This window comes from Lipotes vexillifer, unplaced genomic scaffold, assembly GCF_000442215.2.
Source record: "Lipotes vexillifer unplaced genomic scaffold, Lipotes_vexillifer_v1.1 scaffold240, whole genome shotgun sequence".
NCBI lineage: Eukaryota > Metazoa > Chordata > Mammalia > Artiodactyla > Lipotidae > Lipotes > Lipotes vexillifer.
The window spans coordinates 8325794-8336964 of record NW_006797481.1 but is presented as its reverse complement, the minus strand read 5'-3'; the positions used below and the strand labels follow the sequence as shown (position 1 = coordinate 8336964).

The following is an 11171-nucleotide window of genomic DNA, read 5'->3' as shown; positions in this document are numbered from 1 at the left end:
CGGGGCACAAACCCGCGTCCCCTGCATCGGCAGGCGGACTCCCAACCACTGCGCCACCAGGGAAGCCCAAAAGGAGGATATTTTTTGATGTGGGGAAATTACATGAAATTCAAATCTCAGTGTTTGTAAAGAAAGTTTTGTTAGAACACAGCCCTGGTCACTTGTCCACGTATTGTCTAGGGCTGCTTTTGCACTACACGGGCAGAATCCTGTACTTGCAGCAGAGGCCGTATGGCCCACAAAGCCTAAAATACTTACAGTTATGGGTTGTATTGTGTGTTCTCCCCTCCCCCACTCCCCTTCCCCAAATCCACAGGTTGAACTGCTAACCCCTAGGACCTCAGAAAGTGGCCTTGTCTGGAAAAAAGGTCTTTGCAGATACAATTAGTTAAAGTGAGACATCCTGGAGCAGGGTGGTCCCCTAATCCAATATGACTGGCGTCCTTACAAAAAGAGGAAATTTGGATGCAGATACGCACACAGGAAAAATGCCACGTGAAGATGAAAGCAGAGGTCGCGGCGGTGCTTCTCCAAGCCGAGGAGCTTCAAGTGTTGCCAGCAGACCACCAGGAGCTGGTGCGGAGGCGAGGAGCAGATTCTCCCTCCCAGCGCTCAGGAGGAACCAACCTGCCAACACCTTGATCTTGGACGTTCGGCCTCCAGGACCGCGAGAATACATTTCTGTTGCTCGAGCCACACAGTCTGTGGTACTTTGTTACCGCAGCTCTAGCAAACTGATACGTTTATTACCTGGCCCTTTACAGAAAAGGTTAAATCCCTTTAAATTAAGTAGAAATTCGGAAACAGAGTACTTTCTTGTCCTCACTCAGGACCTAGCCTCGGTGTCCCAGGGCTCAGATACTGGCTCCAGTCCCCTTATTTCCTTGCTGGAGAGCATGCTCATTTCTCCGCCTGTTAAAACTTATCCCTCCTGTGTCCCGTTCCCTCAGGACTTGTGGATAACTGACCACTCCTAAATGCAGGTCAGTAAGTATGGACTATGAATGGTGGGGGGAGGCTTAGTTAGTTGGCCCAGAGACAACATCTGGCTTTCTTCTTGGTTTTTTTTTTTTTAATATATATAAATTATTTATTTATTTATTTATTATTTTTGGCTGCGTTGGGTCTTCATTGCTGCCTGCGGGCTTCCTCTAGTTGCGGTGAGTGGGGGCTACTCTTGGTTGCGGTGCGCAGCCTTCTCATTGCGGTGGCTTCTCTTTGTTGCAGAGCACGGGCTCTAGGCGCATGGGCTTCAGTAGTTGTGGCACGCAGGCTCCGTAGTTGTGGCTCACGGGCTGTAGAGCACAGGCTCAGTAGTTGTGGCGCACGGGTTTAGTTGCTCCGCGGCACATGGGTTCTTCTTGGACCAGGGATCAAACCCGTGTCCCCTGCACTGGGAGGCAGATTCTTAACCACTGCACCACCTGGGAAGCCCCTCTTCTTGTTTTAAATGTCTTATCCCAGAGGCAGGAGTCTCGTGGGATGGGCCCCCTCAGGTCCCTCATTTCACATGGCTTTGGGCCACTGCCTACTCTGTTCGTGAATAGAAATCTCATCTGTGATGAAAGAACCAGCAGCTCCTGAAGACTGTGAGCCCCACAGCTGTACGCAAAGCTTCCAGGGAACCAGGCTGGGACTGTCCTGACCTCACAGGAAGACAAGGGGGTGGAGACATGGAGAAGGGTCATTGTAAAGGCCGAGACAAGAAGGCCGGGTCCGTATCCTGGTCTGGATCTGAGAACTTCATGTATTCACGTCCGAGGGCTGCCGTTACAAGGCACCACAAACTGAGGGCTTAGGGCTTCCCTGGTGGCGCAGTGGTTGAGAGTCCACCTGCCGAGGCAGGGGGCGCGGGTTCGTGCCCCGGTCCGGGAAGATCCCACATGCCGCGGAGCGGCTGGGCCCGTGAGCCATGGCCGCGGAGCCTGTGCGTCCGGACCCTGTGCTCCGCAACCGGAGAGGCCACAACAGTTAGAGGCCCGCGTACTGAAAAAAAAAAAAAACTGAGGGCTTAAAACAACAGAAATATATTCTGTCACTGTTCTAGAGGTTTGATGTCTGAAATCACAGAGTCAGCAGGGCCATGCTCCCTCTGAAGGTCTAGGGAAGAAATCCGCCCTTGCCTCTTACAGCTTCAGGTGACCCCACGCTTTCTGTGGCTGGTGGCAGCATCTCTCCAGTCTCTGCACGTGGCTTCATAGGGCCTCCTTCCCTGTATCTGTGCCATCCCTCATAAGGAACACCAGTCATTGGTTCTCGGGCCCACCCTACATCCAGGATGATTTTATCTCAAGATCCTTAACAAATTACATCTGCAAAGACCCTGTTTCCAGATGAGGTCACATTCTGAGGTGGACGTGAATTTGGGGCAGGGTGAGGGGATAGCTATTCAACTCAGTACAGTCAGTATGGTTGAAAGTGAGAGAAGCCTCAGCCAAACTTGCTTGAATCGAAAGGGAATTGTTTGGCTCCTATAACTGGGAAGTTCCTCAGGCACACAGCAGGGGTTCAAATAATGCCTTTAGGAACACGTCTTTTTCTTCATCTCTGGGCTCTCTGCTCCTCTGTGTGCCATCCTTCGGGCAGGTTCCCCTCCTGCGTGGTGATAAGAATACCCCCCACTCTCCCATACCCCCATCCCTGCTGCTCTAGGCTTCCATTGTCCCCACAGTCAATCCCAGTAAAGAGAGGACCTTTTTCTTGATTTTTTAGGAAAAATCCCCAGGCGACTCCATCTGGCCTGAGTGGCTTGCCAATTCCTGAACAAGTGGTTGTGCAGGGGCCAGAGAGCTGTAATTAGCCGGGCCTGCCTGTGTCGTGTGTCCACCTGTGCAATCAGAGACTGGGGGCCGCCCCACCTGAATCCTGGGGTGAAGCTGAGGATCCCTCCTGAAGGCACAGGACATAGAAGACCCTGGATGGGGCTTTATCAGTGGACACAACAAACACACAGCTCTAGCTCAGGGGCAGCCACGTACCCAGCTTTGAAAAGAATGCCTCAAATTAAAAGTTAGTGTTAGAGGCTGATTACAATGAACCATTTCCTCTACTCCTGTTTTCATTTCTTCCTGGTGAATATTACCATTGAATTGGACGTAGAACTTGGAGAGCCTTTCCCTTGGTCCTTGTTTTTGGAAAGTTCCCAAAGAGACACGATACAGGCTCCTGTGCACAGCGTCTCCCCTGCACCCCGCTCCGCCCCCCGCTCTCATGGTTGCTAAATGTCCTGCCAACTGGTACTGTTCTGTCAGACCCCAAAGGTGAGGCATCATTATTTGCAGTCAGGCAGGAAAGCGTGTGCAGGACGGGGCGTCAAACCTGTGGCGTGTCGTGCACTCTCCAACAAATGAATGCAGGCTTGTAAAGGGATTTGGACACTGCTGGCATGCTTCATGGGAGAGTGGCTAAGAGCTAACTCCTAAAGCTGTGCTTGTCTACAAGCAGCTCTTAGAAGCCAGGAAGACGACTACATGAACCTTCATTCATACATTCAGCAAAGTTTTTTTTTTTTTTTTTTGTAAATGTCTATGCCAAGCTCTATTTTAAGCACTGGGAATACAAAAGACAAAGGAGATTCAGGCCGTAGAGGGGCCACTTTTTATTGGGGAAACCTGCACAGAAACAGAAAATCATAAAACTGTGTGGCAAATGTAGTGGTAAGAGAGGGGCACACACACACAGGGAAATACATGAGTGAGCAAGGGGCATATGGTCTGGAAATTCTCCCGGAAGATGTGGGGAAAATATGACATTGATCAAGGACTTGGTTTTGAAATTAAAGTGAATCAACCTAAAAATGCTTTTTGGTCTCAAATAACAGAAGACCTATAGCTCAAACCGACTTCAGAAATAGCATTCATTTATTTTCTCATATAATGGAAAGTCCAGAAGGAGGATGTTTGATAGAGAGGTCCACGTCTTCAGGACTGGGGTTCCATTTCTCTGCTTCTCCTTCAACTCTGCTATCCTCCATGGGTCAGCTTCTTTCTTCAGCTGGCTTCCCTCATGGAAACAAAATGGCTGCAGCAGATCCAGGCCTAACACCTGCACACCACATAGTCCAGGTGACCTGACCTTGCATTCCAAGCAAAGCTTCTGACATTCCCTCTATTAGACTGGCTTCATTCACATGTCTGGTCCAGTCACTGTGGTCAGGGGTATGTAACACACTGACCTCTTAGCCTAGGTCACGGCTCTACCCCTGGGGCTAGGGGTAGTGCCAGATGTTTGGAAGGGAGAAATGAATGCGGCCAACACATATCTGCTCTTCGTGGGAAGCAGAATGCCCCACCTGAGCTTGCTGAAACATTCATGAGCACACACTGGCATTGGTTACAGCTGGAGGAAGCTCTTGAGTCTTCAGTGAGGAGTCTTACGACCAAGTATGGAGAGATGAGGATCCCAGCTTTTGAAAACCAAGAGGCAAAAAACCTCATCTTCGAGGAAAGAAGTCATTTCACCCGCCGTTATACCTTGGCTTTTTGATGCTTTAAACCACTTGACTTGGCCAGACACCCCCACCTTGTTGGAGAAGGGGGTCAGGGGCGCATCACCCAGGATAGCTGATGTTATCCTGCAGTACGAACGACCCCCAAATCTCATTACCTTAATACAAGCCCACTGTGAGTCCCACTGAGCCTCCAGGGCAATAGTCTTCCATGGGGTGACTCAGGGATCCAGGCAGAAGGAGTCTCCACCATCCTGTAGCTGCACTCCCGGAACTTATAGCCTCCTAGATCAGAACAGCAAGGGAAGATCCAAATGGAGAGTCAAACCCTGGAAGTTAAATGCCTCCACCTGGAAGTGATGCCTAGCTCTTCTGCTCACATTCCATGGACTAAAACAGGTCACGTGGCCACATCTAACCTCAAGGGACAGGTGAGTGTGCCCAGAAATAAGGATGTGCAAGCTGGTGAATGTGGAAAAGCCCACTACAGTGGAATTCCTGGGTTCCTGCAGCGAGAGCAGAGAGCTGTGCCAGGTGCCTCGTCTGCTTACTTCCCTTTAACCAGTCTTCTGTGATTCCGGCTGCCACACGCAGGAGCTTGTTTCTGGAGGGAGAGGAGACTGGCAATGGAAAGATTAGCTGCTCCCTGGGTTCCACACGGGGATCGGTATTTTCAACAATACTTTGTGAGTTCAGCCTCAAAGTAAATGGTTAATTCATCTTGTATCAACAGCACTGTGATTCATAAAGTAAACTTGGAGAATCCTTGATGTTTCAGGCCCACATTCCTTTTAATTTGGCTCTGCATTCTTTTAAAGCCACAGCCTGCTCACTTAATAGAATGCAGCATGCAAATGCACATGTTTTTGCCTGGAGGCAATTTAGCCTCGCTGTTTCAATGGATGTCTTCTTTCAAGTGTATATTCTTTCTTAAATTATTTACTGGGTAAACACACTTTGCATTTTCAAAAGGGAGATTAAGACCGCTTGTGGCAGACCTAGTTGAATATAAAGCGCCCCCCACAACCTTGTCCAAAGTTAGAAGGAAGTTACTCTGGGCTTCCTCCAAAGTTCCTTCTCTGCTTCACGAGCTGGGAACCCCGCTTCCCAGCTTGTGGACCTGATTCTTTCCGGACTCTGCATTCCTTTCTGCTTTGCCTACAGCAATACCTGCCAGCGGCCCCTGGCTGTGACGGTAGGCCAGGCCTCCTCACAGATGGGGCCCACCAATGCCAGCCTTTGTTTCCCTGTCCAGGCTGGCTTGGTCTTATTCACTCAAAGGCCCCAACAGCTCACTTTTCTGGCCCTTAGAGGTATTGTATCGGCCCAACACCTTTGAGGCCCAAAACTGGGTTGGTGGCCTAGCCAGAGTCAAGTTTACTTCCAATTCTGTCAGCTCCAACTCCTTTTTTTTTTTTTTTTTTTTTTTTTTTTGCCCCTCTACACCCTTTGTCCCACATATCTTTGTTTGAAAGCAAATACTCTCTCCTGCTGACCTCTTCCACCGCCAGCACACAGTTCCATGAGGACCATTCCTTCTCCCCGTTTGACCCAGTAGTGCTCTGAGAAGACGCCATGATACAGTGTTCCATCTTCGGGGAGTTTACGTCAGCTTTTAACTTCAGCCTTTTCTATGCAGACTCCCTGCGATTTTCCTGCAAATTAAATTTGCACAGATTTCTTCTCCATTCTCCCTTGAATGGAATGATTACAATTACAGGGGCTGCGTTCTTTCATTATCATCCTTTGGACAGTTCTCCTGGGGGCCTACGTGCCAGTAACCGTGCCGAGTTCTGGGCTGGAGAAGTGAAGACTCCAGGCTCTGTGGACGCACCAAGGTCTTTCTGAACGTCTGTGACCCAGTGGTGCCCTTCTTGGGATCAGGTGTGTGTGCACTGAGTGAGTTAAAGACAAGCTATTAGGAAAAATCATGGGTGAAACCCACTCTTTGCTTTGAGATGAGGGAAGCCCAATTAGGAAGACTGCGGAAGAGCTGAGGATTTAGGGATTCCTGTGTATTCATTTTTCTAACCATGCCTCAGATTAAACAGGTAACACCCACAGTTAATCCTTTATAAATTAGCGTCATGGATGCCTTGGGGCCCTCAACCCACAAATAAAATGGTCGTCATCCGGGAGACACACTACCGTGGATGACTTAAGGCAGAATTTTAAAGAGTTTTCATGCTTTCAATCTGTTTCACTGCTGAGCTTCCATTTTGCTGATTTCCTTTGCAAGTCTGATGCGGGTGACTGTGGTAGAGATTTGACAGTGACTTGGGCAAATGGGATGTGTAGGGACTGTTCTGAAGACTTCTGCCCCTTCCAGGGAAAAGGGGAAAAAATCAGTTTGGGTTTTAAATCAAGCCACCAAGTTATACCGATCAGTGTTCGTAATTAGCCTCACTTTAACAAGCTGCGAAGTCCCGTTTTTATTTATTTATTTTGGGGACCGAGAATCTTCCTGGTTCCTGAGTAAATATGGCCTGTTGAGTCTGAATTAGCTGTCATCGCAGAAGAATTAATGTCAGGGCGCAGCCTTTCTAGTGGGGAAGGGAAGAAATAAACGAGACAGATCTTAGCTGAGCATTACGTGATAAATGAGGACCGAGCGGATCATTCATCTCCTTGGAGGAAAGTGGACACAGGCGCTAAAGCAGTTTTGCGGAAGACGTGTCAGCAAATGTGATCATTTTGTAACCTGTCAGGAGGAGAGGGAGCTGGTCCTTCCAGGGGGCCACGAGGGAGTGGGCTTGTCTGATGTGACCATCTGCATCCATCCATTTAGGTTTGGGGAAGAAAGGGTTGCGCAAGGAAGAATGCAACTGAAACCACAAGGATGTTGTCATTCTTCCGAGAAAGAAACTCACCCAGAAGCTAGAAAAGACTGCGAAGGCCCTGTAGAGATTTCTTCTCGAAGATGTGAAGTTAGGAGGGTGGGGTCTCTGTTAAACCAGGGGCCTGGCTGGTCCCACCTAGTTCCTCCCATGGGAGTCCCCTTCCCACGTTCTGTGTCTAGACAAGGCAGCAGACCTTCTTTTCTCCTTGGTATTTGGAGGACAGGCAGATGGGGTTTGCTGTGGGGTCTTGACAGCTGGATGAACAGCCAGCCGGAGTGCCCAACACTCTGCCTCTATTTCTGCATGGTCGGTTCTGTGGGAGCGAGCGTGGGCAGGGCTGTTTGACCCAGCTTTTTCCCTTAGACAACCTCAGCGAGGCATACTGATGTTCGACCTCTTTTCTCAGAATGAGGTAACAAAGTATGAGACAACTTCCTCAGAAGCCCTCTGCAGGCATCTTGGAGCGTGCGTCTGCACTCTGGCTCTCCTTCTGAGTCCCCAGTTCCCCATCTGCATTTGGCAGAGCCACAGCTGAGGGGATTGGAATCCCTAGAGGTGAGGGCCCACCAGCCAGAGCACACGAGGCACCCGGGTACTTTGTATTATTCCTCATTTCCATCTTTTTTTTTTTTTTTTTTTTTGCCACGGAGCACATGTAACGTTTCCTCTCGGCGTAACGGAGCGTGAGCCCCAGTGACAGATGATGGTTTCATAGCCTGAGCTGCAAGCTTGACACTTGCTTCTTAATCTTGTCCTTTTCTTCCTAAGTCTCTCTTTTACTTTTCCCCGGGTATTTCTGTACAGGTAAGTACCTTACTGACATATGTTTCCTTGGAGTCTTTCACTTTCACGGGAAACACTGCAAAAAAAATGAGGCTTGTCTCACATGTTAAATTAAAAAGAGAAGCTCGCATGGGGCCCTTGATCACTGAAAGATTACTACATGGTACTCGGAGACCAGAAAGCCATTTGATTCGCTGCAGCTTCTCAGGAAGCATTCCTCCGGGTGCCTCGTGACAATCGCTGTGGCGTCGTTCGTTTGCTGGTGGATTGTTTGTGGAAACACAGAGCTGCGTGGTCACACACATGCACGCACGCAGGCACACGCACGCACACGCACACCCCACACTGGGCTCCCCACCCCCATCCGCGAAGCCTCCGTTTGATTAGCCGACCTGGTCTTATATGGTCTTTGTCCTCGGTTTATCTGTGTGAATCGCTTTTCATGCTTTGCTCTCTCCTAGAATCATCCAGAACCGCATCCTGATCGTCATTCTGGCCATCGTCCTGGTTATCACCATCCTGACAGCGATCACTTTTTCTGTCAGAAGACACTGATGTATCTGCTCTTCCTTGATAAACAGCGACCATGGCTCGTTCTGAGTAATTAAGACAAAATGGTCACATGAATCATTCTCTCGCGCTGACAGGGCCTGAATGACCCTCCCTCTCTCTCACCGCTGTTCAGCTGAAGTGCAAAGAGTGTAAAAATATTTTCTATTCCTGTTTGCATGTGGGTTGGCTTCGTTTTCTAGGTTTGTCTTCACCCAGATTTGTTTTTCATAGGGGAAGGCGAATGTTTATTTGCCTTTTGGTAATTTCATCTACTGACCAAAATAGCCTCGGTGACATTCTTGCTTGCCCTGTGGACATGTCAGGGGTCATGGTTTGGGAGAGGGCATGATGAGGCAGTCACGGGGGCTTCTGATGGACTGTGCTGTTTGTCACACACCTCTTGTCACCGATCAGCCCTTCTGTGATGTGTGAGCATGAAAAATGCAGAGGCAAGCAGCGGCCAGAGCCAGTGACTGGCCCAGCAAACCAGCCCTGTTCCTCCCCAGGCATAATGAATATAGTCCACCTGCCTGAGAGCTTTCATCGTAAAGGTGGGTATTTAATAGCAGTTGTGCAGGAAATTGACTTAGCACTTTCCCTGTTTTTCTATGCATACATATATTTTTTTTTACCCAAGAATATTTTTTGCTGAGACTGCCCAATATCCACTTTTCACCACTTTGATTACTGGCTACAAGAAAGATTTCCTTGCCTTCCAAAAATCCCATACTCCCCAGAATCTGCTGGCAGAGAGAGCCCCGGCATGGTATTTAATGGTGACCTCCTCTCCCCTGACCTGTGTAAGCATCTCTGTATCCTTTCCGTCGTAATATTTGCACTGCCAAAAGCAGCCCTCGTACATGTAAAAGGTCTGACAGGGTTCTCTCCACATCCATTCCAGTATGTAAAGAGAGCATGAATATTTCAGGATAGAGCAAGAATCTGACTCCTTCAGTGAGAAATTTCAAATGTGATTATCAATATGGTAGAGTCCTATAGGCTGATCCACTGGAAATAAACTTGATGGAAAATGTTCACTCACCTTCTTTAAAAGAATAAGGGATTGCAGCGCGTTACAAAAGGATGGCTTGGGTCTTTCACTAACAAATGTGAGCACTGCCTTCCTGAATTCACGATGTATTCAAACCTCTGCCATGCTTTGTGATTTTCTTTGGTTTCTTTCTGTCCGAGGTAACCGGGAATTGCGTTTAAAATGAGTTCATTTATGATCAGGCTTCAAGGTGCCCAAGCTGAGGTCATTCTCCCGCTAGTCATAAAGCAAAATGTGTTTTTCTTAAGACTTCATAGGCACTTACAGGGTCCTTTCTATCTTTTGAGTATAATTGGAAGCTTTGAATCCTTGAAAAGCAAACCTGTTCCCTTCATAAAAAATGCTAACCACCTGTGCCCATGGGCTGAGATCACCTGGATGCAGCACTTGATTTTTTTTTTTTTTCCCCAACTCAGAAGAGAACCATTATGGTTTAGAGAGGAAATGCAGAATGGCAAAGTCCACCCAAGAAATTGTACTTATCGAAACAGGCTAGGGCCTGCATGTGTTCAGATAAATCATTTAGTATTGTGTAAATAAAGCTGCAGCATTTACTTCTCAGGGGTGGTGTGGGATTTTGGCAGAGCAAAATAGGCCAGCAAAGGAGCGGGAAGGCTGTGCTAATTTTCCTATCAGCTTAAGGGATCTATCTCAGCAAGAATCTTTTATTCTGATAACGGAATTCTGTACCTGCTAAACACATCGAAGAAACAATGAAAAAGCAGGGAAACAAGTAATCTCCTTCTCGTTTTGAAACTCTAATGGTGGGGAGGTATTCTACCAGCCTCTCTGGTGGCTTCCCTCGAAACAGTTGGTCTTAGCTAAAGTGTATAATCCGTCACCCAGCTACACCTCACGCCGCCAGACTCTTTCTAAGGCCACCTGGCAAGCCAGGTTGATCTGATCATCTAAACTTGCTGGCTCCTAAATATTTCACTAACACCTGGCGTTCATGTTGAAAGAGGAAATGAGGAGGGAGTGCATCACTCACCCTTCAGTGGCTTCTTTAGGGTTCTATGTCATTATCAGCCCTCGCCTGAGATTTTGCCCCAATTCAACCCTGAGAGTGGAAAGAAGATGAACAGATAACCCTTGGCCTAACAGCCCCATCAAATTCACCTCAAGAGCGACCCCCTAGCCCGGGATAGTGACCACTTTGTAGGAAGCTGGTCCGAAGGCCCCTGAATTTCCCGCCTGGCCCTCTCGAATGCTGCAGGACAGACTCAGAGGTGGCCCAGGGGAGGAAAATTGTTCGCCCTGCTCCCCTGGGGAAGGAGGAAAGCCCACACATTGGAAGCCATTCATAGAACTGTGAAAGGTTCTAGGAACTTAATGTGAAATTGATGAATATCTCTAAAGTCAGGAGCCTTTGTTAAAAATTATGTTCAATGGAAGGGTGGGGTGTAGGAGGAGACGGCGGAGGAAGAGGAAGGAGGAAGCCCTTGCCATATAAAATTCGTGCAGACTAAACAGTTTCCCTGGCAGCGTAAATAAAGCG

At 48.4% G+C, this 11171-nt stretch overlaps 1 protein-coding gene across 1 annotated transcript in view; it reads left to right on the top strand.

Moving 5' to 3' along the window:
* The window catches only part of VTI1A (vesicle transport through interaction with t-SNAREs 1A), a 350516-nt gene extending 341177 nt beyond the window's left edge, over positions 1-9339 (top strand). The window contains exon 8 of the mRNA XM_007469624.1: positions 8532-9339. Coding sequence (XP_007469686.1) covers positions 8532-8625 — 94 coding nt within the window. The 3' untranslated portion in view covers positions 8626-9339. The remainder of the gene's footprint in view (positions 1-8531) is intronic.
* The last annotated feature ends 1832 nt before the right edge of the window (positions 9340-11171 follow it).